Genomic DNA, 27,998 nt, shown 5'->3' on the forward strand with positions numbered 1-27,998 from the left:
TCGCTCTGATTGGAGATGTTCGCTTTATCACCGCCTTCCCAAGGGGTTCAGCCAATTGCGGTTTGGTCCGTGCGCCTGCCCCCAGCCCCTGTGCTCCGCGCCGAAACCCCGCGGCGCTTCCTTCCGATTGGTGGAGGCGAGGGCGTCCTCGGTGACGTCACGACCCGTAAATTCGCGTGGGCGCAGCGGGGCGTGGCCCGGGGCGTGTCTCCCGCTGTGATTGGCCAGCCGGGGGCGTCACGTGGCGGCGGCGGCGCGTGGCGCGAAGGCGGAAGCGGCGCCATTTGCCGGTGCCGCGGGCGTGAGGGGCGGGTGGGGGTTTGTGCCGGCGTAGCCATGCCGGGGGCGCGGCGCTCGCTCGCCTCCCCCGTGGTGAGCGGCGTGCTCTGCCCATGCGGCTCCCCGCACGGATCAGCGGTGGAGAGCGGCGGTAGCGGCGGGGGGAGCGCAGGGTCCTGCGGGCGGTCGCTGTGCGAGGCCTCCGAGCAGGACCGGCGTCTCCGCACCCTGTTCCAGAAGCTCGACGTGAACCGCGACGGCGCGCTCTGCATCCACGACCTGGCCGTGGGGCTGGGCCGCCTCGGGCTGCACCGCACCGAGCTGGATCTGCGGGTGAGCGGCGGCGGGCGGTGGGATGTGGCCCGGCGCGGCTAAGCGGTCCCGCGTTCCGGGGGTGAGGGAGGCTTTGGCCGCTCCCCTCGTCCCGTATCCACTGCGGAGCCGTCTCCGTGCTCGTCTCGCGAGCAGGACGTGGACTCTGGAGACCTTCCAGATGTGTCTGGCCGGGGCAGCGGTGGCACCTGCGCATTCTAGCACCATTGCAGAACCTGCGTCCCTTTAGCGTCCTGATCCCCGAGTGAGAGCGGGGCTGTGTGATGCGACACGGCCGCTCCGCTCCCCAAGGGTCCTGGCCTCAAAGCCCCCCTGCCGGCTTGCACACTAGACCCGGAGGAATCGGCTTGCTTGCCACCTGTAGGCATGGACGGTATTAACTGCCCGTAATTAATAAGAATAAAACCGTAGTATTTCGGCAGGAAAAACCATAAAGGAAATCGCCTTTCTCCAGGACTTAGGACAACTTGCATTTTGACTTACACTGGTGAAAGGTCCTTTGGAAGCGATTCTGTAGTCAAGAGTATTGTGCAGGTTTCATTCTATCACCGTTTTCCTCATATGAGTCTGGCACCGTGTTGCTACTCATGTTTGCCCAGGATGGCTTATGCCAGACTCGTTTATTTTAAGGGTTTGGAAATACCTTAGAATGTAGGGAGGCTACTGTACTGTACAGTTTGCACATGGAGTACATAAAACATGCAGCACTGGCTTTCTCTTTCAGTATTGGGAGCCTTTTGTGCTCACACCGCTGTGTGTGATGCTGTACACTGAGGGTTCCAAGGTTCAAAGTGATGCTGCTGTATTTAACTGTGATTAGTGTAATTTACATGTCTATGATGAATGGGCTTGTCCTCAGTGCTGCACAGTTTGTCCCTGCCTAGTCGCTTGTATTTTATGTGCGGGGCCATGAAAAAGCTGAGTATCATGTGAAGATAGGAGATAAACACATGGGCGCAGCCAGGGATGCGCCACCACAGAGTGCCTGAGTCCCGCAGGAAGGAAGAAGAGTTTAAGAATAACTTCTGACTCACTGAAAAGATATTTAATTCAAGTGACAGTTTGTATTCTCTCCCTGTTCTGGGAGTGGTGCCCCAGTTTGAGTGCTTTACTTGCACAGTCCTTTCCAGGGTTTCTAGTTCCTTTCTAACTTTGAATCTCCAGCATCTTAACTTCTAACATTTCTTTTTGGTCAGCATCTTCCTTGTTGGTGTAAAATACAAGAATTCCTTGTCAGTGTGATCTTGTGAGTAGTTTGGTTGTGCTGTTTCTCAGAAATAACATGAGTGCCATGGGGGTTTTCTGCTGGGTGTGTTTGGGTACCTAAAACTGATTGTACCACAAGTCACCTGTGCATGCCTGTGACACTGACCTGCTGCCACTTGTGGGGCCCAATCCTTGACCTCTGGCAAAAGACCCTCATAACCCAGAATGTTCTGTGCTTATGCCTGCATGCCTGCCTCGGTTTGCATTCCCTTCTCTTTCTGTGCATGTAATTCAATCCAGCCTAACAGTCTCCAGCCCAGGAAGAAGCACCTTAAAACAAACTGCGTTTTTACTTCCCAGCACAGAGTTTCTTTGCTTGGCGCGCTGCGGGAGCGGCACAGAGGAACCGTTCTGCGGGAACTGGAACTCGCTGCCGGAGGGAAGTGCTGGCTGGATGCTGCTTAACAATCCTGTCTTTCTGCTGAAGCCCTTGTCTGTCAGTATTGTTCCTCAGCCCTTTGCTTCCTCTGCCTCCTCTTCCACATCAATAGTGTGAGGGGGGTGAAACCCTGGCACGGGTTGCCCAGAGAAGCTGTGGCTGCCCCGTCCCTGGAAGGCCAGGCTGGAAGGGGCACTGAGCAACCTGATTTAGTGGAAGGTGTCCCTGCCTATGGCAGGGGGTTGGAACTGGGTGCTCTTTAAGGTCCTTTCCAACCCAAACCATTCTGGAGTTTGCAAAGCATTGTTAGTATGGTAGAGCATCCCCTTCAGCCGGATAAAAACCATTCAGAGTGAGGATGCAGGGTTCAAAACTCTCAAGTTCCAGTTAAAAATGTGGGAACAGCCCTCAGCTGGCTAGCAAACTTCCATGTTGTGCATTTTTTAGGGAAATCAAATAAACTTCCTGTTTCCCAGGCAGTTCTATTAATAAGTCAGTCTTTTTTCTGCTCCCTCCTTAGCTAATTATGGCACCTCAACGCTTAACTAATGTGAGGTCACGCTCGCGAAAAGTGCTTAAGTGTCAAGATGAAAAACCTTTCTGATTTATTGGGCATGGTGTTTGGAGACCAATTTAGGTATAAATCACATGGATTGCTTGTGATTAGTAAATTACTTGGTGCCTCTGGTGCACTTTATTTTTCCTTCCATGCAGCAGTACATTTGATATGGGAGTTGCCTTCCAGCGTTTGGGAGCAGATGGAGCATTGGGCTCGTAAAGTGAGGTTATCGCCAATCTTAGCTGCGTCAGTAGGCTAAAAGTCCTTGTGGTAACAATAACTTTTGGGCTGAACTTGAAAAGAAAATGAGCAATATTTTGGCTCCTTCAATGCTTGAGAGTTCTTGCTGAGATAAAATCCTTTGTGGCATTCTTGGAAAATTGCTGCCCTCTCTTTTAGACGTCGCCTTCTGTGGTGGGGGAGAGAAGGCTTGTACTCAGATGTCCCTTGAGGTGGAATTTGTTTATGTAAATGATGCTTGCTTTTTTTTTTTTTAACCCATACTGTAATCTTTAAACCAACGGACAAATACAGGGTGCCAAACCAGTGAGCCTTGTAACGAAATGCTTGTTTGCACTGGTCAGCATGAAGCAATCCACATACTTCACTCTGTTTAGGCAGTAAAGTGATAACCATATGAAGAATTTTTAAAATGCCTTTTTTTTTTCTACTGTGTGAAGGGATAGTCTTTTACTGCTAAATTTCATCTACCTCTGGAATGGTCAATGTCCTGTTACTGTTGCTTTCTGACTTTATATAGACCTATGGAACTGGAAATATGCACTTAATGGAAATACGGTGAATCAGAACTGTTTCCTACTTTGTATCTGGAGATGTCCTATTGCTGAAAGAATGTGTGATGGTAATATTTGTGTGTTTGCTAATACAACTGTTTTCCTACTGATCCTGATTAACTGCAGGGCTGGAGTGCCATTCCAAAACCTCATCTCTGCTGCTGAAGTTCCAGACAGTCTGAACTGGTGGGATTAATCCCAGCTGCCTAGAGACAGACTGAAGTGGTGAACTTTGTCTGCAGCTGCCTCTTCTGTAGTGGTGCTGAGCATCTTCTGCTGGACTAGTTCACTTTAAGAAACAGAGAAAACATAACCTTTTTCTCTTTTCAGTCCCAAATGTCCTCTTTGCCTCTGCTCTAACAATGATGTCCTCATTGGCCTTGTGATACTTTGCCTTCCTAAGTTCATATATGTGACTGTGATTGCGCCCTTGGTTTCAGCTTCCCCATGGGAAACTACATCAGCTCCCAGGCTGCTGAAATCTGCTTTCATCACTTCTTCCTTAGCCTCGTATCTCCTCTTTGATCTCCAGGTCCTGGCTGTCCAAACTTGCCCACAAGGTCTGTTTTGCACTTTTCCCATGTACTGAAGAAGCAAAGCTGTGCTGCTGCAGCTGGACTCTGCAGTGTTCTGTTTGCTTCAGGCCTTTCCTCCGAACAACTTTGCATTTTAAGTGTGTCCCTGGACTCTTCCAGCTGTGTCCATGCCATTCTGGGATAATAGATCAGTTAGCCCTTTTGCTAGTGACTCTGTGGATGGATTGAGAAACTCTTTCTACTGTAGCAGTTGCAATTGTAAAAAAATTTAATCTTGTTTCTGATCAGTACTTCATCTTCTGTTATGATGTCATCTAATTCTTCTTTCCAGGCTCTATTTCTGTAACTGTTTTATTCTTCAGCACTTTTGATACTCTGTTTTATACTATGTGCAATGTACTGCAATTCTTAGCAATTGTAAGGGGCAGAGGAAGCAGGGACTTCTTCCAGTATGATGCTTTCACCTGTTTTCCATTCACAGCCATCTGGAATTGGAGGACCCAAGTTTTTATTGTGTTACAAAAGTCAGTTTATGATAAAAAGAGCAAAATTCTAACACTGTTGTGTAATTTGGACTGGAATATCGCTCCAGCTCTCATTTAGATCTCTCAATATATCTCCAAACCTATATACATTTATGCATTATCACATTTTCATGGTTTATGTGTCTTGAATCCTGCTGGGGCACTTGTGGAGCTTTTAGCTGGGCCTTTGTAATTCATCCTGAAGGGTTGAGCAACACGAGGTTGTATCAGACAAATACTGTTACAGTTTGATATTACAGTTGATAGCCTTCCTTCTGCTGCCAACAACTTCTCATCCACCCATCTCCTTACTAATCCCAAAGGATAACCCTTTGTGGATATCCCAAACCAGCTGTAATACAAGGTGAAACCATTTTCAAGAACATGTTAATAAAATTCACACATTCATGAATAATGTTTATTAAAATAATAAAATAGATCATATTTGCTGGATCTGTAGGGAGTGGAAGCCTGTTTTTGCTCTTTGTAAATTATGAAATGTGTGGTTTGGTGGAGGCCCTGTTCTCATGCACTTGAGCAAGAGCAGAACTGTTGGTCAGTGATTTAATTGTAGATAAAACTTTCAATCTGTGATGAGTGGTTAGTTGGTATGAATTTGGGGTTTGTTGCCTTCTCTGAGTTAGGCTGAAGGCGCAAATGAACTCTTTGTAATTAAATAAACTCTTTGTGAGTTCTTGACAGCTGCAGAAAAGACTTTGAGAAGACAGGCCTTGGCTTTGGCACAAAGGAGACTTCTGGGTGCAGTGTTGGTTATTAATAGCCTTGGCCAGCAGCCCCTACAGTGAGAGCTTTGGGATGGGGAATGTCAGGGAGATGGGCTGGCACCCCAGCCGCCCGAGGCTGTCACTCTGCCAGAACCCAGAGGTCTTGCAGGGAGGGGCAACAGGGAGAAGAGGGGTGCTGGGGGACCAGGGAATCTCAGACTATCTTGGTGAAAGTCTTTACCCAAACTTGGTCTCTGGTCAGCCCTGCCTTAGTGTGATTAATGTGTGAAATGGGCAGTATGTGTCCACTCGATGTTCAGAGGGGAGGTTGGGAAGCAGGTTTTAAATGCAAATATGCACAGGAGAGACTTGCTCCTGCATGTTTCCTGTGCATATAAACAAACAATTGCAGATTAGACAAGTGTTGCTTTATGTTCATGTACATATAGGACCAGGTATACAACTCTTGAGGGATGTTTGCTCTTCCAGGATTGTTTTTTGTCCTATCTTGCAGAAAATTGGAGAAGCCTGGTGATTCTCTGGTTTATTTAGCAGAGACCTTTGTCCTATTTGCACAGTGCTAACCACCAAGGGCTGCTGGCTGACCTTTGAGAGATGTAGGTGCAACTTTGACTAGAGCATATAAATTTTAAATGTCAGCATTGTGTAAGAGTCTCTCTTCTAGAAAGGCATCCTGAATATCACTGATGTGGCCTCACAGTATTACTTCCTGCAGGATGGGGTCTGTTCTGAACTTTGTAGGGAAATGAATGGCTGTAGGAACCCCTCAGCCTGAGAGGAATGAAACGACAAAACTCATCCAAAGCAGCTGGTTGTGCCTGTGTAGAATATGCAGCAGTGCTTTGGTCTTTCAGTGTGTTCTGTGGGGCATTTTTTAGTGACCGGGCTCAATGCCTGTAGTGGACATATCTTCTTGTCCGCATCTGCACTGGCTTATTAGAATCATTAATATTGGAAAAGACCTGCAAGACAGAGTCCAAACTTTTACCCAACACCACCCTATTAACTAAACCATAGCACTAAGTGTCACATTGAGTTGTTTCGAGAACACCTCCAGGGATGGTGACCTCCCTGGACAGCATGGGCCAGTGCCTTACAAACCTTTCCGTGGAAAAAATGCTTCCTGATGTCCAACCTGAACCTCCCCTGGCATGTCTTAAGGCCATTTCCTCTTGTCCAGTTGCTGGTTGCCTCAGAGAAGAGGTCAACTTCCAGGTGGCTAAAACCTCCTTTCAGGGACTTGTCAGATTACTGAGATAACGGCAGGTAAAAAACTCCAGACTTCAGCATACTTACTGTTTCTTTTAATTTTTATTTTTAATCCAGCTGAATATTGAGCAGAACCCTTAAATGGCTGGTGAGCATTAATAAAATGACATCAAAGCCATAATAAAGACTTGGTCTCTTGTTTAAAAGCCCTACAAAATGGTGGTGCTGCAGCCCTGGGCTCTTGGTTGCACATAGTATAACATTATACGGTGTTGGGAGGAGGAGAAGGGGGAGGGAGCTTTTTCCTACAGCCCTACTTGTAGCAAATGGGAGTCTTTGTTCTTGTTCATGTCCTATTGCTATATTTGTCCCTGTGAATGTGGGACATGAGCACAGTTTAATGATGGCTCAGTCTTTGTCTCGGGTGGAGAAGCATAGCTGTGATAACTCATGTCCATTTGGGAAGGCAACGGAGATATCTTGAGTTTTTCCAGCTCACATGTCATGAGCTTCAGGGGAGCTTCTGGCAGCTAAAGTGGTTTGCAGTGGAGAATTCTGCTTTTAGAGAAATTGTTGAAATGTTTAGATCATGAGTTCCTTGGAAAGGCAAAGCTGCTTGGTATGCGAACCTACATTGTTTAGCCTGAGGAGAACCGTGTGGGGGCAGGTCTGGGCCCGGGCTGCTGCAGGGCCATCCTTTCTCACTACCTATTTTCCTGCTTAACTATCTAGTGCAGCAAGAAGTTGATTTTCTAATTTCTGAGTACTAAGGATGCCCTGTCTCTTGGTTAATCCCTGCTCTTCATAGAATATGATATGACCTTGGTGGAACTCTCTGTCCTGGGCAGTGGCTCTGTGCTCCCCCTCCCTGGCCAGCTCTCTCTGTATTTTTCTATTTGGCACTGGCTGTGGATGCCTGAATATATCAGCTTGGGTAGCTAATTGCTTCTGCCCGGGTTCCTGTAACAAGGAGACCTGGGTTTCTTTGTAGTGTTCCCTGAGCTATGCTGTGTCACCTTAATATATGAATGTACTTGAATGTCACCAGACAGTTTAATTATTTAAGCAGCAGTGGCCAAGACGTTTAGATTTTATGTCATGGTTCGAGAAGCACCGTGCAGGGTAAACCTCAACTTTCTAAAAGGTGTGAAGTAGTGACATACTTAGTTTTCTTCTTTCAGAAATTACATGTGAAAAGATAAGAGGTAATTGGTGGAGTCATGGTGGCCCATCCCAGCTAGGGGCTGGGTGCTATCTCTGGGTGGCACACAGTGTAGGCAGCAGGGCTCCCTGGGATGCTTCCAGGAGGCTCCCAAAGGAGATGAGTCACTGCTCATTCCTGCAGGGTCACCTAAGGAACCAGAGACTGCCAGCAACTCTCCTTGTGCTGGAGGAAGAAAGGGTCATTGCTCCCAGCACAGCTCACTCCCCTCTGGCCCCTTTTCTTTTTGCCCTCCCTCTCACATTTTTTACATGTTAGCAAGTCGTCAGTGATGAGGCCCACATATTTGCAGGAAAACGCTGTGCATTTACCCAAAAGTCTTCTAGAAACCATCTTAAAGCAAAAGTGAATTTCTGCCAGGTATACCAGCCTGGAAAAGGCAAGTGTCTGTCTGAAAACTGATGTGGCTGAAAAGGATACAATATACCTTAGTTCTATGGCTTACACAGAACCTCCCTCTGCCAGCTTGCAGTACTGAGGAAAATACTTTAATTGAGCAAAACATGTCAGTCTCGTGGCTTTTTTCTCTCTCTCTTTTGTCTCCATTTGGATAGATTATTGTCTCTTTATTGTCAGCTTCTCCTCAGGCTGTCTAATGACTGTCCATTTTGGTGTGCAGGGCTCTGAGGCCAGCTGCCACAGGCGCCTTCTGTCCCCAAGTGACTGGTGTGCTGGCTGAAAGCCAGAATTCAGATCACCCCTCCTGCTTTTTCTGCCTTAAATCCCAGGTCTGGATCATGCAAATGGCTGGAATTGGAGGAATGGCTGTCTTCTAATGAAGCTGAGGTTGGGAAAGCTGTTTCACTGTGGCCTAGGTGTTCAGTGAATTCTTGCTCCTCGTGTTCCTTTGTGTCAACTTTCACGCTGGACTCACAGTATTTATTACATCTATTTTATGTGTGAATTATTGGCTTTATGGTTTGTTTTGGTAGGGTAATACTTCCCTACAAATTCCCTGTAGGAGTGCAGTTGTCTTGCTTCTAGCTATAATCATCTTGCTGTTACTAGGTTTATTATTCTGAGCTAATAGAATTCCCCACTTGGTAAAATAAAATGCTTTTTTTTTTTTTTTCTTAAATATGATTAGAAAATTCCGTCTGTTCTCAAGGAGTTGTGTGAAATTAGTGTGGTGGCAGAATTCATCTGAGGTTTCCTTTACTGAGGACAGAGGCCAAGGAAGCATTGCATGTAGTTTCTTGCACAAATTATTATTTTCTTATGAAATCTCTGCGTGAACAAAGGAAGATGGGGGTCCCTGATGTGCACACACCTCTAATGTTAATACTAATGCAGGGGAACAATTCCAACAGTGTCAGGTAACATCTGCTCTTAAATGGGGCCTTTTGAGTATTAAGTGACCACAGAGGACAAATCTCAAGTTCTAATTTGGGTGCTTTGCCTTCTGTATCATGACTTGTAGCTGGGTGAGTGGCAGGGCAGCCTGCCTGTTGCTGCAGGCAGCTCAGATGCCCTTTCCACACTTTTTTGGACCCCATCCATGGGTAGCCTCAACTGGTTACCCCAGCAAAAAGCTCTGCAGATTTCTGGCTGGGTTAATGAGGTTGTCAGAGGAGCATGGGAGCAAGGTAAGTGCAGGGCTTAAGTGGATGTGTGAGATGACTTGTAGTGGCAGTAAGCTTCAGATTAGTTCACAGCTGCTTATGAAACCACAGCCTTAGGCTAATAGAAACTGATTTTGAAGAACCATGCCCAGTTCAGAAAATCTGCTTTGTTCCTCTGACTTGAGATCATTAAAAATTTCCAAATGTCATCTTAAAGGATCTGATTTATTACGTGTTAGAAAATAGTTTAACTTTTGTGCTTGTAGCTGTGATGACTAGCAGCAGCTCAAGGTAATGGAGGCATGACAAGAATTCCTCAGTCTTTTCTGCCTGTGCCTGAGCTGCTGACTGCATCCCAACTAGAACCAGACTGTGCCATTCTTTGGAGAGAGACACGGCTTTCCCACACCCTCACCCCAGTGTTACTGTCCCATAATTCTGTAAATTTGTTCTGTGTGGTTATTTTTTGGTATGTGTCAAATTTTAAGATAAAAAACTTTGTTGCATACTGTGCATCGACCTTGTGATTAAAAAGCATTTTTTTCTTCTTAAGTAATTCTGGTGTATTTGCAGAAGAATTTTTTTAATGTGATGTCTTCTATGTACTCGTCTCTCACGTTTTCCATTACTTAGATTTGTTACAGGAATTCAATGATAGCAAGTTCCCGAAAGTGATGTTCATCTCAAAATTTATGTGCAGCTTAGCTCTCAGACTTTTTAGATTTTGGATTGTATTTTCACATCTGACATCTGTATACTAGAAGTTTCCTGCAGTCTGTCACTCTCAAAAGCTGAAAACTGAGGTCCTTCGCTTGCTCTTGCTGTTCTGTGTTGGGTAGGGAGCCCCTGGTGATGGAACCTGTGGGGTCTCTACTCATTTCTCCTGCCTCTTAAAACCCCCGAAGTTATGGAAGAGTCACAATATTTTTGAAGTGAGGCATGCAGTGCCCTCTGTGGACACAAAGAATTTGGGAATATGAAGTAAGTTGAACTGTAAAGTGGAACATGCTGCTGGGTTCCTCCAGGGTGGGTTCTGGTGGGAGGCTGATACAGCCTCGCCAGTCAATGAACAGCTGCTGCTGTGGCAGCAGAGGAAAGTGTGCTATTTCTTGTAGAAGTCCAAGCAATATCATCTGTCCCTGTGCATATATATTACTATCTCCTTGCAGTCCTGCTCTGGCTGGTCCTACCTTTGACTAGGTGGCTCAAGGCTCCTCCAGCAGAGCTCGGCCAGCCGACCAACCAGCGATGGTTTAAGCACAGCTCTCGCACTGATGAATGGCCGTAAACGCTGTGCTGGGAGCCAAAGGCAGCAGCACAATGCAGCACCAAAGAGCTATTGTAGGCACGGATGAGACTATAATAGACCGGGGAGAGAGAGTGCACTTAGAGGTTAATGCGGCCATGGCTGGGCAAAGCCGGCTTCTCTCTGCAGAACCATCTGCTGCCGTAACAAAGAGCTGCAGCTGGAGCTGCGGAGCTACACACATCCCTCGCACGCTGCTCCTTGCTTTGGGGCAGTGCCTTCCAGCTCCGGCCGCTGCCCGGCTGCCCAGGGGCCGGCAGGCGCGTTCTCCTGCGGGCGGCCTCCCGCGCCGAGGGCGCGCTCCCGGCCGGCTGCGCGCGCTGCCGTGCTCCGGAGCAGCGCAGTGTTGGGAGCGAGGATTGGCTGGGCACTGCTGCAGTGGGGACGCAGCCTGGGTGCTCAGCATCGCTGCTCAGCCTCGCTGCTCGCCTGGGCTGCCGTTGGGATGAGCCGGGACGCGCGGCTCAGTTGGCAGCTCTGAGAAGCTCTTCTCGGAGAGGCTCATCTTTAGCTTTCCTCCTAAGCGCAGCGTCTCGGCTTCTCTGTCCAAGCAAGTCTCCAAAGCGCAGCGTCTCGGCTTCTCCGTGCCAGGGGGCTTGTGCTTTGTCTGTTGCCATCAGATTTCTGAGGCTCTGGTACAATGAGCTGCTTGTCAGGCCAGGCACGACTGCACTAGCAGCAATTTCTAAAGGCAGGAAGCGTCCGCAGGAGCGGTCTGTAAAGAATCTGAGCCTGTGGAGTCGCTGGGTTGAACCTCCCGCTGGCTGCCGTGCCGATTCCCGTCTTGGGGGTGCTTGGTAGTGCAGTCACATCATCCTTGGCAGCGGGCAGCTCCTGAGCGCGCAGGGTTTCCCTGCCCGGGATGCTCGCTGGAGCAGCAATGCTGCAGACCTTGTGGCATTTTCTGTCTAGCTTCCTTCCCAGGGCCATATGCCAAGGTCCTGCAGATGAAAAAGAGGATGAGGCCAGAAACACCACCCCACTTCCAGGCCCCGGGGAGAAAGGGCCAAAGGTGTTGGGGAAGACACAGGACAGAGGGACTGATCCCACTGAAAGGAGACCAACTATCCTACTGGTGGTTGGACCCGCAGAGCATTTTCCAAAGGTAATGGGATATCCAGGGGCCTGAGGAGGGGTTGGTGCACATGACAGTGGAGTGTGTGGTCTGCTGGGAGAAGGGGTATTGCAGGTGGAGTGTGTGAGTAGCTGTGTGTGTGAATTTGGGGAGGGGGGAGAGGAACAGGAAAAAGGAGCAGAGTCCAACGCGTGTGCTTGCTAGAAAGGAAGGGGGCGGGGGGGGGGGCAGGGGAGTGACTGAAGAGAGGAGGTGATCTAACCTTCCAAACATGATGTTCAAAGTGTGGGAGAAAAGTGCTGTTTAGGGGCATGGGGGAATATGGGGGCCTCCAGTGTTCCTGGGCAACTTGTAAGAAGCATGACTGAGAGGGCAGGGAATGATAATACAGGTTAGTGGCGAGTCCCACCCTTACACTGGAGACCGGCAAAGAATCAACTGCATCCTAAAATGTTCTGGAGTCATTCTCTGGTAATTTTGCAAGCCTTTGGTAAAACTTGCATGTTTTGAGCAAATGAGGCTCAAAAGGCAGAGCCCGGAAGAGAGTAAAGCCTGTCCCTGGGGAGCGGGTCGCATAAGGGAGAGGCTAAAATCTGCGTGAGGATGGAAAGTTCCCAGGGGGTGGGAGAGTGGGGAGGTAGTGGGGGTGCGCAGTTGGCAGAGAATAAATGGTGAGGCTTTGTCTGGGGGGAGGCGAACAAAAGCTGATTAGTTTAGTGCCGGAGCTCCCAGCACAGTGCTGGCCAACTGCAGTTCTGACTTATTTAATGGAGGAAGTGTTGTCTGTCTCCCCTGAGGATGATGCAGTCAGCTCTGACTACATGTGGTTTAAAACCAAGGGCGTGACCTGGGATTAGGGGAGAAAGAAGTTGGGCATAAGGTCTGTGAAGGGTGGGAGGTGAGGATAATACTGAAGGGCTGCAGCAGAGATAGGGGTGTGTGACTTTCAGCATCCAGTTTATTTGACAGGGAATTTGGCACGGTTGTTGCTATGAGCTTTCTCTTTAAAATGAGGGATGAACAGGTTTAGATTGTAGAGGGGATTAATATCTGTTCTGCTGCTGTTTGAATGGAAACAGACAGGGCGGCATTTCGCATTCCGGGGAGCAGAAGCCACTCCCTGCTTGAATCAGACTGAAAAATCTGCAGGGACTTTTGCCTTCATATGTATCCTTAGTAGTTAGCACTCTGCATCCCCTTCCAAAAGATGAACATGCGCATTTTGAGGAGGACTTTGGTGCACAGAGGTTGAAGAAGGACAGAGGCTCAGAACTGAAGGAAGTGGTGATGAAAACCTTGGAATTACAGGGCTGAAAATCTCTGGTGTCTTCCAGAAAACAATGGTCTCTCAGTCAGGGAGAGTCCATCTGTTCACACCTGGAAATAAAGCTTTCTCTGAAAGCTGATACCAGTCTCCTCTTTCCTGTGTGACCCTGGGAAGTTCTGCTGCATAGGAACCCTAGGATTGGCTAATAGAGAAATACCTAGAGGATAAGGATGTGGTAAAATGGAGTTATTGCATCTTAGGAATTAACTGCCCATCTACCAGGAGGTTGTGACTTTGTAATTTTAGCTTGCCCTGATTGTAAAGTAAAACGCAGAGTAAAGCTCTTCTGTTGAGGATTATGCAGATAGGTTTCACCTTGCAATTCGGGCTGGCTAATGCTTCATCCAGCCCATGGCTCAGCTGATGGACAATAACTTCTTAAGATGCTTGACTTGTTTGTGCTTGATCAGATATCAGTGTTCCAATTACCTGTCTGAAGGAGAAGTGTTGGGAAAAGTCTCGTACAGCCTTAGGGATAGATAATAAACCACTGTGAGCAAACAGTGTTATTTGGTGTTTATAGAAAATGTGGGGGCTTTTGTTCTCTGCCACTGGCTGGCTGTGACCTTGGGAGCAGTCTCTGGACTGGCAGACCACTTTGTTTTGTAAAAACACCTGTTACTACTTCTCTTATAAAAACACACAAAATATGACACCTGATACTGGGGTTTCTGTAAGGAATTGATGTGTATCAATAAACTTGACTGGAGGGGCTTCCTGGCCTTGGCTCTTCAGTCTTCACTTGTTGTTGGTATGTTTCTCCTCAGATGTTTGCCTGTTTGAAGCTGTTCCAACATGAGGCTGTTTTTGCAAATACGGGATAAAATCCTGATTGCAAATGTGTTATGTTGGCCCTGGATCTGTGTACACAGGAGACAGGCATGATCTGCTCCTGACGTCACCATCTGGACTTGTAACTTTGGATCTGTGTGTTGTCAGTGGAACAGGTCATCTTTCCTGGTTACCTTTATGTCAAATACCACATAGTGCTGTCTGCTGTGCCTGGTCTCCATCCTTCCCCTGGCAAAGCCTTTGCTGGTTGCAGCTCTTTCCTCTGCTGGGGTCTCTTAAATCATTAACTCCCCTCCTTCATACACCGTACGCTCTCTGTGCTTTGTGAGGACTTTCTGTACTGTCCAATTAATTATAAGCTAGTTTCCAGAAATTAAAAAAGACCAAGTCAGCGGAACCCAGCGAAACCTTCTAGCAATAGGGTTGGAGCCCAGAAAGCTGTTTTGCCTCTGAAGGAGGATGTTACGTGACTGTGACGCTTGCTGGCACTTGATATTTTTAGAGCCTTTTTTTTAGCAAAGAAAATTCAAAATTAAACAGCATACTTTCCTGCTCCTTGTATGGCTGCATCTTTCCATCCCTTGGGAGGTATGTTCTGGAGCTGATGTAGTAAACCAGTTATGAAGCAGATGCCTAGAAGAATACAAATGGCTTGGAAAGGTTAGCGTTGGAATGGCAGGGTATGGAAATTGGTAACTCAAGCAGCATTTAAAAAGAACCAAATCCTATAAATAAAATGAAAATCAGTTTGCTAAAAGGATAAAGAGCTGGGTTTGTCTTACTTCACGGCTCACTTTTCTTGTCATCAAGGAAACTACAGAGGGTATTAGCCAGGCTGGCTCCACATGGCTCAAAAATGTGTCGTTACAGTGGCAGAATTGGTGGATGGAAATATCAAGGAGGAGCGACTTCATTTGGAGCTCTGTGCCCTGTCCTTGGTTTGATCAGGAATAGACGGTGTTAATGAGGGATGTACTGTCTGTAGCTGGCCCCTGAAGCCCTGGGCTGAGTGTGCTGCTGCCCGCAGGGGCTGGGGCAGTGGGACTGGCTCTGTGTGTGCTGACATGTGGGCAGTGACCCCACACCAGTGTCGCAGCAGCACTGATCCCTGCAGCTTTGGAGAGCTGCCTGGCTCTTGAGCATTTCCAGCTTTACCAGGAATTTTTTAGCTGAAATATAAAAACTTCTTAATACTTGTTTAAGTTCCCTTTGTCATTATAACCTGAATTACTGGTATAAACTTCATTTGTAATCTGTCTCTCCTTCTTAGCTCACTGTCCTGTAATTAATACCCTGCTTAAAATCAGCTTTAACCTCATTAGCTTTCTCCTTTCCTCTGACGTAGGTAGTAGGGCCTTTTTTCCTAAAATGTGCCGATTTTGCCTTTTGTCTCTAGCTGCCAACTCCAAACAGAGTTTCTTAGGAAAATCTGCATCATGTTGGCATAGCAACTGAGCTGCCAAGCAGCTATAATAGTGATGCTTGGCAACTCGTGGGAAGGACTACGCAGGATCTTAAGGCTTTGTGAAGCAAATCTGAGCTAGATTTGTCCACTTACTACCTGTTGCTGGGGGTACCTGCTCTGCTCTGCTCGGTGAGGGCATTTGGTGTGTTCCGGTTTGGCCAAATTTAGAAATACATCCTCTCAGAGAAGGCACAACCACCCCTCCCCCACCAGGTTCGGGGAAAAAAAAAATTTCCTCGAATGAAAGTGAAAGAGATAAAAACTATTTATTTAACAAATACACAGGAAAAGGATAATAATGCTAAATGATAAAACCTCTTGCTCTGCTGAGAGAAACCTGGGGGAAAATTCAGAGTCCTTCCGTAGATCTCTCTCCCCCTCCTTGGAGCTGGGATGGGGTGGTGGGCCCACCTCCAGGGCCAAGGCCTCGGTGGAAAATCCTCCCAATGTATTCTGATGTTGAAACAGTCCAGCAGAGAAGAAGGGGAAAAAAAACGAAGTCCCAGGAAGACAAAAGTTCAACTCTCTGGAGGAAAAGGAGCTGAGAAAAAACTGCTGAAAGCTGGCTGGAAAGAAAAGCAAGCCGGGTACTTCCCTTCCCTCCCGCTCTCCTGCCACAGCTGAAAAAAGTGTCTCTATCTCTGTGTGACCTTGGAACATGAAAACAAACTGCTTTGAAAAAGTTTTGCTCAGTTTTTCCTCCCCTCTCTCAGGCTCAGTTTAAAGGCATAAAAAGGCAAAAAAATTAATTTCTGGGCATGGGGCAGCGATAGGGGATACACATCACAAAGTCACTCCAAGACAGGCATTGGACAATGGGGTGTGTGTATCATGAGGGTGCTGCTTGCAGTGAGACTGGACTTGGTGGGAAGGCTGGGGTGTGCTGTGGGTATGCATGCAGTGAGCTGCTGCAGCTGATCTTTAAGAGGATCTGGAGTCCCTGAGAAGATCCTGTTTTCATGCAGAGAGACGTCAGCAGGGAGTAGATTAAGCCTGGTTAGGTAACGTGGCAGTTGTGCCATGGTAGGTGAGGTGCCTCAGCGAGGGCAGAGGAGACCATTGTAGGTCCCGACTCCCAAGGGTACTGAGTTGCTGTGAGTCATGATCCATTAAGCTTTTTTTTTTTTAAAATCCTTGAAATTAAGCCACTGATTAAATATTCCCAGTTTGTGTGATTGACATGCAGCTCCATGAACAGCTCATTACAGACCTTGGCTTTGTTTGAGGAACAAAATACCACAGTAAAGATGTTTGGGTCCCCTGTGCATGAGGGCCTGAGGGGTGTGCTGGTTGGACTTTGCTCTGCCAGGCAGGCTGTTCAAACACAGCAAACACTAGAAAATGTTGCTGTGTCTGCAGCAGTGGGGAAGGCTGTTATCTGGTCTGGCTTGAACCAGTTCAGCAAACACACTGTGTTACTTCTAGTGCAGACAGGATTACAGCGTTTGGGTTACTGGCAGTGGCTTCTTGCATCTTCCTTGTGTGATAGCTTCTCTCTGATAAATACCAAGACTATAACTTCATTGAGAATTCATGGTAGCAGTCAGTGATTCTGTCCTGAACAGCATTGTTGCCTGCTGCACATTGGTACTCTCTCTGGAGAGCTAGGTGTTACTCCATACCTCAAACTCCACTAAATGCTCAGAAACCTGTAATTATACCTGCATTAAATGGTGCTTGTGCCACCCTCCCTCCAGCCTGGCTTGCTCCTAATGAGAGCTCAGGAACTTGCTTACAAAGTGGTTAAACTGTCAAGGGTAGAAACTGGAAAATGTTGTTCTACCCAGGACACTTCTCATAGCACATATCTGACTGCAACATTTAATTGGAGTCAGAAGAGGATGAAAAATATTAAGCTGGTGTAACTGCTGTGTGGATGCTTAGCTAGGAGGCTTAGAAGCAGATGAGGCTGTTTTGAAGCCTGCCCTTGATTTGGGCGATTTTCTCTGTATTTGGCTCAATGACAAACCTCCACAGGCTTTAATGGTACTGTGTTAGTAACTCTGGAGTGCTACAGCGGGGAGAGATCTTTGTGTGCAGGGGTTGTCTCCTCTTAGCTGGCACAAGTGGTTTTGGGAGAACTTGCAACCAAAGCCAGTCAACTCTGGCATAACAAAGTAACCTTGTAAAAGTGGAAAACTTTTGCTTAAACTAGCTATCCTAAACATGCATTAAAGCAATAAGTGGCTGGCATCCTGTTCTTACGGCACTTTAAAAAATTAATTTTTGGGAAGACAATGATAGTCCTCCTGTATTGCATGGGAGGGTTGTGATCAAGGGTGGGAGAGGTTGTGATCAAGACTGGTCCCCACTGTGCTACCTGTGTAAATCCCCAAAGAGGTGAGAACAGCATGAGAAAGGACTGATCACATGTAAAGAACAGCGAGTGTCCTGGCCCTTGGCCAAAGCCTCTTGGGTTAAGAGAGACACCCGGTAAGGGTTAACTGGCAGCGAGTGTGATTAAGGTACCTGGGTTTAATGGGAGGCAGCTCACGTGTCTCCTTCGTATCAGCTGGGTGGGACTGTACAGCCCCGGTTTCCCTTTTAAGTAGAAGGGCAGGGCTTGTGCAGCCAATCCCACTGGAGCCAGGCTCACTCGTAGGCATGTGTCATGAGACTTGCTGGTATTTCCTTTCCACTAGGTACTGAAATTAGCTCAGGGGAATCACTCAGTTTTACTTCCCTTCCTTGCTGTTCGGACTGAGCAGGGCAGCTGAGTCTCGGGCTCAGAAAGATGCTCTGCCTCTGTCTGTACGTGCCGGTGTTTGGGGAGAGGCAGACAGAGTTTGAGTACTTTGAGTCGAAGGGGCTCCCAGCTGAACTCAAATCCATCTTCCGACTCAGCCTCTTCATTCCTTCCCAGGAATTCTCCACCTACCGCCAGTGGAAGCAGGTATGGCCCTGAGGGACGAATGGAAGGGAAGGAGTGAGCGATGGAGGGGTGGGTGGTCTCTAATACCTTGAGTGGCTCGCTTGAGAGGGGGAGAAGTTCATGATGGCTCTGTTGTAATAACTGAGTAAAGCATGGAAACACTTCTCATGTCCCTTGGCAGGGATTGCTGAAGCAGCGTGAACTCTTTTCTTTTTGATTCTTTTGTTTTGAATTGGGTGAGATCCCAGTGTCTATCAGACTGTTTAAACCAGTTGATGTGAGTTAAATAGAAAAAAGGGGTTTTCCAAACGATGGAGTCTTCTGCTTCTACTGGTCTGTTCAGATACAGCGTTTCACATCCTCTTCCTCCTTCTTACATCCTTCCACCTGCCTCCTTCTGACAGCAGGACTGTAATGTAGAGTCAGCTGAAGCTGGTGAAGGTGAGCAGGTTTGTGCTGTGAGTGGGAGAGCAACTCTGAGTGACTCAGCCAGAGGTGGGTGGGCTGAGCTGGGGAAGGTTGTGCAAGAACGTTTTGCTTTGCTGTGGAAGGGAAATGCACTAAATCCATGGAGTGCTCCATCCTAATGTGTCTAGCTCTTGCTTTCAGCTTGCTGCTACTTTTTTTTTTCATGACCAGGCTGTCAAGGGCCCAGAGAGCTGATTATTGATCAGCCAAGCTGGGGAGGCTTTTCACACCTCTGTGCAGAGACATGGAGAGCAGGCTGGAAGGTGTGTGGGTTCCCACAGTGTGCTCCAGGGGCTGTGACTGCAGGTGACCACTTCTGCAGCTGAAATAGCTTTAATGACCAGATTTCACGGTTGCTGTTGAGAGTGAAGAGGTGCAGACAGATATTTGTTCGCACCTCCAGAGAAGATGCTGGGAGCTTGGCTTTCTCACCCCTCACACATATGCTGTGGGTTACTGTCAGGCAGGCAGCGGTTTTGTGCTGTGACTGTGGGAGAGGAAGGTGAACAGGGCAAAGCTTTTGCTGCCTGCAGTCTCTCATCACTCGTGGTGCATCTCTGCAGTTGTCGGGGTGTGCTGAGAGAGAGGGAGCAGTTGCACAGTCACATCTCTCTTACAGTGCCACCGAATTATTAATGCCTGTCAACTGGTTGGGGGTTGCCAGTGAGAGGGAAGCCCTGATTCAGCGGTTCAAGCCCAGTGTGCTGACAGGAGAGGGGTGTTGGTCTATATTTAGCCTATGAGTTGAATGTGAGGTCGTATCTGAACTTCACAATGGTCATATGATAAATGGCAGGTTAGGAATACTGGGCATACCTCAGAGGTCAGGGCAGCTGGGACAGCACTTTCTTATTTAAGGTTCATAAAGTGATTAGGAATAATCCTCATAGCATTAGGACTAAAGAGACAGGACTTGGTGGGTGAGAGAGAGAGTTTCAATAGCAAATCATTTAGTACTGAAGTAATTTTAAATTACACTGAAACAAAGACGGCTTATGAAGGGGACTGGTGGTCATAGACTGAGGACATACCACAGTGATCTTAGGCTTGCCTAATACTTTGAAGCCTAAATATTGAACAAGATACTGGTGAACAGAGGGTTAACCCAGTGTTTGATCTCGGCTCAGAGCTTCTTTAACAACCCGTCTGCTGTTAACATAAATGTTACAAGAATCAAACCAAAGCTTTGGGTGATGCACTAGACTGAATCACACCTCATTGAGTGTTGCTCACTGTTTCATGTTGGAAAAGACATAAAGGCTGTCAAAGGCAAGTGACTGAATCAGAAGGGGAATAGGAACTCCCTGAGCCACATTCTTGCAGTCTGGAGATCACCTCACCTGTCAACATGCAGCTGTGTGCCCATGGATAGGACAGTCCATGGGCTATTGCCTCATGTTACAGTGAGTTAATTAGTCATTTACCTTGTCCTAGATGTCTGGCATGGTTTGATCTTGATTTTAGCTTTGTCCTACTAAGAACCTATTCTTGCTCTATATGCATCTCATGGAAACTTGTGTAATTAAAGCACATAGCTTCAGGGTGCCTAAACCAGTTCACAAAGGTTTTTATCTTTGGCTGTGTTCGCTAGAGCTGGACAGGCTTTTGCTGGTTGGAGTTAGTTATTGCCAGAGGGAACTTAACTTCTCTAAGGATTGTAGTAGGCACAAATTCCTTCTCCTGTTCAGTTTTTTTAATTACCTGAAGTTCTGTGATTCACTTTTTATGCAAATCTGTTGCCTCATACTTAGTTCAAGAACCTTCATAAGGTTCATAAGGGCTTTACAAGGTGTTAATCAAGATACAGTCCTGAGATTAGACACATGACACTAGCAGAATATCCCTGATAAAACCATGAGGCATTCCATCTGTGTAATGGACTTTGGGAAACAGTTGGAATCAGGTGACTTTTCTACGCTACTGCATTGCTCAAATCTCTTGGAGGAATTACAATTCTGTCAGCTACTTTTTGGAGAAAAAGTCGAAGTTGTGTAGGAAGTGTTTTTTAAATATGGTAGAAGGGAGGATAGATCTGTCTGAATGAACAAAGGAACTGACAGTTCTTGGTTGTTTTCTGAACAGAAAATTGTGAAGGCTGGAGACAAAGATCTGGATGGACAGCTGGATTTTGAGGAATTTGTTCACTATCTCCAAGACCATGAAAAGAAGCTGAGACTGGTTTTCAAGAGTTTGGACAAAAAGAATGATGGTAAACACCTTTCTCATGCTCACGAGTGGACTCTGGTGCACGTGTTAGCCTGTAATGTGTGTCCTTGAGCTCACTGGGTATCTTTGCAGGCCGCATCGATGCGCAGGAGATTGTCCAGTCTCTCCGGGACCTGGGAGTCAAGATCTCTGAACAGCAGGCTGAGAAAATACTGAAGAGGTGAAGATTCCACTGGTTTTTCTGTTTTTTGTTGAGGGAGTTAGAAAGAAATGTAGGGACATGGAACCCATCTCTTTTTCCCCTGTATGCACTTTCCAGAGACTTTGGCTCCTCCCTTTTTTCCTATTATTTTCCATTTTGATTTTTCCCTGTGAATTGACATACAATTACAAAATCATAATGCTATATTGAGAGTTACTGTCGGTCTCTCCCTGACCTGTTATGGGGAAGTGCTTGCACCTAAGCTGATTTGCATCCTTGTCTGATTGTCCTGCTGCCCTGATCTTGCTGCTTTGGGGAGGGACTCTGCAGAGTGTTTGCTCTTTGCTTTATGCGTGTGGCACTAACATGTTAACAACCACTTATTTGTGCTGTTTTTTTCCTCTTTTTTTTTCCTCTGCTACCTTCCCTCTGTCTGTTTGCCTGTGTGTCAGAATAAGGACGGGACACTTCTGGGGTCCTGTCACCTAGTAAGTATGATTTTCCCTTCAGTGTCAGTTATGTCCCTAAATTTGGTAGGAGGGGGTGCAAATACTGTTGTGGGCTGGTTAGAAGGGAGACAGAGGGGAGGAGAGCCCACTTCTACCTCTGCATTGTTTGGTGAAGAGAAGATTTTCTAGGTTTGTCTTGTGTCTCTTTAGAAGTCTTTTAGTAGTTGCTTTGCAAAGCTCTTTTTGGTGTAGGCCTGGATAATCAAAGGGAAGGGGACGAGGAATTTGTCACCCAGTGGGATTCTGTACTCACCTGATGATCAATCTTTTTAGCATGGATAAAAATGGGACAATGACAATTGATTGGAATGAGTGGCGAGACTATCACCTGCTGCACCCCGTGGAGAACATTCCTGAAATCATCCTGTACTGGAAGCACTCCACGGTAAGAAGTAGTTCCTGTACAACACGTCCCAGTGTTTGCCCAGCGTCTTGGTCCAAGTCCTGGCCCCCAGGAGCTGCTATCAGCAGTTCCTATCTTTCTCTTCATGGTTCATAGCTGCCCTGTAGCCGTGGAAACTCAATTGCTTCCTGACCTCTGCTGTAATCTTGTCACCTATCACTGTCACAGCTGCTGGCACACGTGATGACGACTGCAGTACTGCAGGGAGACGAGGGTGTTCTCTTGGTGTGCACCTCCAGGAGCTCCTGCCAGTGGCTAGCCCCAGCTGGTTCAGGACCTGTTAAAACCAGAATCTGATTGCACAGCCAGCCATCCTTCCTGGAGATACATGTATGTGAATAGTATGTAATGAGATTTAACTGGCAGTGAGCTTGGAAGGTTCTGGAGAGGTCCAGCTTTTTTGCCATACAACTGCCTGCAGTTGGTCAGTTTGTTCCTAAATACAACCCACAGTATTTTGATATAGACAAATGTTCAGCAGTTGCCAGGTTCTTAGAGAGAAATCTTGACAGTTTCCCCTGTGACAAGTTCTAGCAGTGACAGCTCCTGTGGCCAGGCACAGCAGTTAGTGGCTGTAGATAAACTGCTGGCTTGGAATAAGCATATTCTGTACTTCAGCACTTGGCACTAATAAAGAGCAGTAAAACTTCAGCAAGATCACTGGCTGATGAAGCATTTCTCAACACCTTCTACTTTTGCAGATCTTTGATGTAGGAGAGAATTTGACTGTCCCTGATGAGTTCACTGTGGAAGAGAGGCAGACAGGGATGTGGTGGAGACACCTGGTTGCAGGTGGAGGTGCAGGTGCCGTGTCCAGAACCTGCACAGCTCCCTTGGACCGTTTGAAAGTGCTCATGCAGGTATGATGGAGTGGTTCCAGTTTGTTTAAATGCCTGAGCAGATTCCTTTAATATTTATGGTTACCTGGGAGATGATAATGTTCATCAACACATCCAGCACTCTGGCCAATGTTAATCTCATCATTCTTTTATTGCTATTTTTAAAAGCATTTTGAATTATTTAAGTGATCAAAGTTATATAAAAAAAGTTATTATTCATTGACTAGAAAAAGTACAGAGAATCTTTTTGGAGGTAGACATGTCAAAACTGTCAGTAATAACTTTTATGGAAAACTTGGGTTTTGGTGAAACAGGTTAAAATCCTGTGTTCGTTTGAAAGACCCTGAGGCCATGAGAGTTGAAGTGAACATGGTGGTCAGTTGGCAGAGCTTGTATTCAGTACTATCAGCATTAGAAAGAAGGTGGAAAATATTGATTTTAGTCTGCTTTGTCACTGCACCTGCTCTTGAACCATCTGAATTGTTGATGGGTAGTTGATCCTGTGCTAGGTATGGGAAAAAACCAGCACACTTGCCTGTTTAACCTTTCCTCCCATTCCAGAGGGAGATATTGATTAGATTCATTAGTTAATGGTAGACTTGCCAAAAAAGAAAAGAAGCTTGGTTTCCTATTGTAAAAGTTATCTGGAAGGGATTAAAGCCTTGGCAAATCTCTGGGTAAATAAAAAAGCGCCCTTTTGTCCCTGGATTACAGAAAAACGTTGCACTGTCGTAATGGGGACTGGAACTAATCCAGGCTTGTCTCTCTCCTCCAGGTTCATGCCTCCCGCAGTAACAACATGTGCATCATTGGCGGCTTCACTCAGATGATCCGGGAGGGTGGCCCAAGGTCACTGTGGCGAGGGAATGGCATCAATGTGCTGAAGATTGCACCCGAGTCAGCCATCAAGTTCATGGCCTATGAGCAGGTGAGGGCACAGACAAGTGTGACTGCACAAGGACATGCTGAAAGGAAAATGCTGGCTGAGATAAGTTATGGAGCCTCAATATCTGTCTGTTGTGGCTTCTGCAGATCAAGCGGTTCATTGGTACTGACCAGGAAATGCTGAGGATCCACGAGCGGCTCCTGGCCGGTTCTCTGGCGGGGGCCATTGCACAGAGCAGCATCTACCCCATGGAGGTGAGGCAGGAGACTGAGAGTGCAGCCCAGGAGGGCTCATGGGGAGGGGCAGGGATGGGAAGATGTGGGTAGAACAGCAGCGCTGTGATATTTAATTAATGAGTTCTCGGAGGTGGTACCAAGTAGTATTGCTTGCAGGACACTTGCTGTGGTCCTGACAGTCGTGCTCCTAAGAATGATTTTGTCTGTACATTGTTCTCCTGCTGATTCTCACAGGCCTTCATGCTATTTATTCTTCTAGGTTCTGAAAACACGGATGGCTCTAAGGAAGACAGGACAATACTCGGGCATGTTGGATTGTGCCAAAAACATCCTTGCAAAGGAAGGAATGGCTGCCTTCTACAAAGGCTACATCCCCAACATGTTGGGAATCATTCCATATGCTGGTATTGACCTGGCAGTCTATGAGGTATGAAGCCTTTAACCTGTTGTTAGGTTAAGCCTAACAATTATTATATGTTATTGCTAACCTGTTGTAGGGCTGTGCTGCTTGTGTGGCCTTACCACTGTCAGCCCTATCCGTCACAACAGGAGTTTAAGTAATTTATCAAAGCTTTCTTGAACAGCCTTATGGGGCACAAATGGATTTTTTTACTCAAAAACGGCCTAAAAGATAATCCAATATAATAATTCTATTTCATAAACCATAGTCAACATCATGCATGGTCTCTTGTTTCTTTTCTTCATGAGAAAATTGCAGCAGAAACTTAAAGGAGGGATTTTCCCCAGGCACTATGGCAGCAGCAGCTCAAAAAGATTTGAGAAGTCCTCTGCTTCTGGCTGAACTTGAATGGAACTTTCTGGGCCTTTACTCTAGATCTTTCATGAAATGTGATACTCCTTTGCTTGCCTCTTCCCTGCTAACATTGGGCTTGTTCCTTCCAGACACTGAAAAATACCTGGTTGCAACGTTATGCTGTCAACAGTGCTGATCCCGGGGTCTTTGTTCTGCTGGCCTGTGGCACCATCTCCAGCACCTGTGGACAGCTTGCCAGTTACCCACTGGCCCTTGTGAGGACACGCATGCAGGCCCAAGGTGAGAACTTTGGGAACAGTGGGAACTCCTGCCTTGGTTTCTGAGCAAGGCTGAAGGTTCTCTAGTGTAAACATTGCAACAACAGCCTCAGCTGGCCCACGCAGCTGAGCTGTGAGCTGTTTACGATGCTGCAAGGGGACAGTGGACTTCGTGCTGCCCTTCTAACCTCTGTGGCCAAGGACCTCCAGGACAGAGGTTCTGTTTTGCTCAGATCAGCAGTTCTGGGCTGAGGGCATCTGCAGAGCAGTTTGAGAAAATACTTGGAATGTGGAGCATGGAATGGGTAGCTGAGAAGTTAATGCTGTCCCCCACAAAGCACCTTTGCTGTGGGAACATCTGAAAGCACATGGATCAGAACTGCTCTTAGAAAACAAAAGTGTTTTCACCACGTAGTCTGCATTATTTATTGTGGCTTTCCCTGTTGCAGCTTCAGTGGAGGGTGCTCCTGAAGTGACCATGAGGGGACTGTTCAAACACATACTGAAGACAGAGGGAGCGTTTGGGCTTTACCGGGGTCTGGCGCCCAACTTTATGAAGGTGATCCCAGCTGTGAGCATCAGCTACGTGGTGTATGAAAACTTGAAGATGACTCTGGGCGTGGACTCGCGGTGACCAGGAGATGCTGAGGACTCGGAACTCTGAAATCTTGGGATGTGATCTCAAGACGTATAAGCCATCTCTCATTCTGTGAATGTGTCGACACTAAGCTGACTAAGCAAAGCTGTGAAATCTCAGATTGTTTGTGAGTCAGTAAGGAAGGGGGAGGAGAGGATCTGGTGTCCTTTGCCATCTTGCTACTCAGAGCTCCACATAAACCATCACGGGGTCCTTTTTGTTGGGCCTTTTGGGAGACCAGGAGATGAACTCCTGGGAACTCTTAAGGCGGGAGTTGCTGAGGTCAGTTCCCAGCAGTATGACAGAGTAGCGAAGATTTGGGTTACAGGTCTGCTCTCAGCATGTTGCCTGTACAGAGTGGTTTGCCTACAGATAAGCACCTTCTGACTTGCTGAAAGAGCTTCTTTTTTCATTCAGAGAGCTGCTTTTTCCATTCAGTTGTTTAACTTCCTACCCATTGTTTAAATTTGTACAAACCTTGTGTAGGAGCTGCTGCCACACCAGGCTTTTTATGTTTACAAGTATTCCTTTGGGTGGGAGACATTCACGTTCTGCTTCCAAGAATTGACATGAAATGTAACTTTGATCTATACTGGTTTGGAGGGCTGGTGGGCAGTGGTTTATCAAGCCAGGCTGAAGGTTACTTAAACCAGCCTGATGAAGAATTAGGATTATTTATTTTTTATAGGTTTAAGTGTGTCTCATAAACCTACTAACAGGATGCACTTACTAACAGAAGCAGCAGACTAGAGCCTGCATGCCTGTATCGTTTGCATGCCGGGATTGGCTTGTCTTATACTCTGCAGGGGCTTGGAAAGGGGAAGGCAGGAGAGCCCTGGGCTGCCCGGCTCATGTGATGCATGGCTTTAGTGAACAAAGACAAAATAACTCAGATCTCCTGTGCAGTTGTGCTCCCAGCACGACATGAGAGCCCCTGTGCAGCGTTGCATGGACCTCTGAATTCCATCCTGCCTGGTGCCGAGGAGAGCTCGTGAACCTTTTCCAAACCCTGTGCCTATGCTGCTATCTTATCTCTTTAGACCTCTTGGTAGATCGATGTTCAGGTTTCCATTGGTGCGATGGAGGCCCCAAGTCAAGAATGTCTGCTGTGGGAACAGGTGTTAGGGAGAGGGGCTGGCTGTCACTGGGAGAGGTGAGCTTTCAGTCCTGAAGACATACTTGCTTGTCTTTCAAAGGGTGCTTTTCATAAGGCTAAGGGAAAGAGATGGCTTTAAAATTTCTCTGATCGCATTATGGGCTGCTTTAGTTAATAGGATCCAGCTTCTGAGGCCTGGGAGATCCTCACCCAACTTTTCATTTTGGGTAAAATGGACGAGCGTTGCATTCCACTGTTTTACTGCTTAAAGCATATTTATTTTGTATTTATTTGAACAGAGTTATGTCAGACTATTTTTATAGGTTTGTTTAAATATTGTTACTGTGCTTGTATTTCTTCTGTTTTAAAAAGTTCTCTATTGGTTCTCTTACATCACACAGCTGAGTCGTGGGGAGGGATGCTAAAGTTACTCGTGTACCTGCCCTCTGGGGCTTGAGCTGCCTTTCCCACGCCTGGGTTTGTTGCTGGAGGACTTCAGCCCAGAGAAATTCTGTAGCAAGAAGCCATAGAGAGAAGGGAGCAAATGAGGAAGCAGAACCTTGGGGAGATGGTGCACGGTGAGGCTTGCCTTAGTTTGGAATCGCCTCTGTGCACGGTGGAAAGGCTTTGGGTGGATGGCTGAAGTTGGGAAGTGGAAGGTCTGTGGATGCTGGGTGTCACAACAGTTAATTAAGAGCACTTGGGGGAATTCTTAGGTAAGGGGGGAAGAGAGAAATCTCAGGGACTAAAGACAATACACGTTTCCAGAGAGATGGAAGGAAACTTGCACTTGGACATGAGCTGCTGCAGTTGTGCTTTGAGGCTGAATCAGCAGACCCTGCTGCTGAGCCAGTGCTCATCACATGCAGGAGGACATGCGGAGATGTGTGTGAGAAATCGGAAAAGGATTTGCTAGCACTCAGCAGCTGCTTTTTTTCTGACAGATTTTGGTGGTTCATGGAGAGTCTCCGAGGTGAGAGAGACTCTGCCTTGACTTTCAGTGCTGTCAGTAGTAGTCACATGGAAATCTAACCAGCAATGGATTAGTGATACGATTTTTTCCCACCCCCCTCTTCCTGAGACCTGTCATAAATTCTGCAGTGGCTCCTTCCTACCAGTGTGGCCTAATGAGAATATGAATATCAGAATGCAAAAATCAATGCAAAATGACAACCATCTTTGTAGCTGTAACCACAAATTGTTATAATGCAAATCTAACTTGGATTCTTCATGTAGGGAACAGTCTGCTAATAAAGGTCTGTTAAAGAGATAACCATG

The 27,998-nt window shown here is 46.9% G+C and overlaps 1 protein-coding gene across 6 annotated transcripts; it reads left to right on the top strand.

Moving 5' to 3' along the window:
* SLC25A25 (solute carrier family 25 member 25) lies at positions 1–27,993 on the top strand. 6 transcript variants are annotated; one of them, XM_032130443.1, is made up of 11 exons: positions 1–612; positions 20,797–20,923; positions 21,013–21,100; positions 21,535–21,570; positions 21,865–21,976; positions 22,696–22,854; positions 23,609–23,761; positions 23,866–23,973; positions 24,215–24,382; positions 24,859–25,009; positions 25,437–27,993. In XM_032130443.1, exons 1-11 carry the CDS (start codon positions 16–18, stop codon positions 25,619–25,621), a joined length of 1,884 nt encoding a protein of 627 aa, XP_031986334.1. In that variant the 5' UTR covers positions 1–15; the 3' UTR covers positions 25,622–27,993. The 6 variants fall into 6 exon arrangements, with proteins under 6 accessions (XP_031986334.1, XP_031986335.1, XP_031986336.1 ...); XM_032130445.1 differs by lacking the exon at positions 1–612 and adding an exon at positions 11,117–11,820; XM_032130447.1 differs by lacking the exon at positions 1–612 and adding an exon at positions 17,937–18,267.
* The last annotated feature ends 5 nt before the right edge of the window (positions 27,994–27,998 follow it).

This window comes from Corvus moneduloides, chromosome 21 (assembly GCF_009650955.1).
Source record: "Corvus moneduloides isolate bCorMon1 chromosome 21, bCorMon1.pri, whole genome shotgun sequence".
NCBI lineage: Eukaryota > Metazoa > Chordata > Aves > Passeriformes > Corvidae > Corvus > Corvus moneduloides.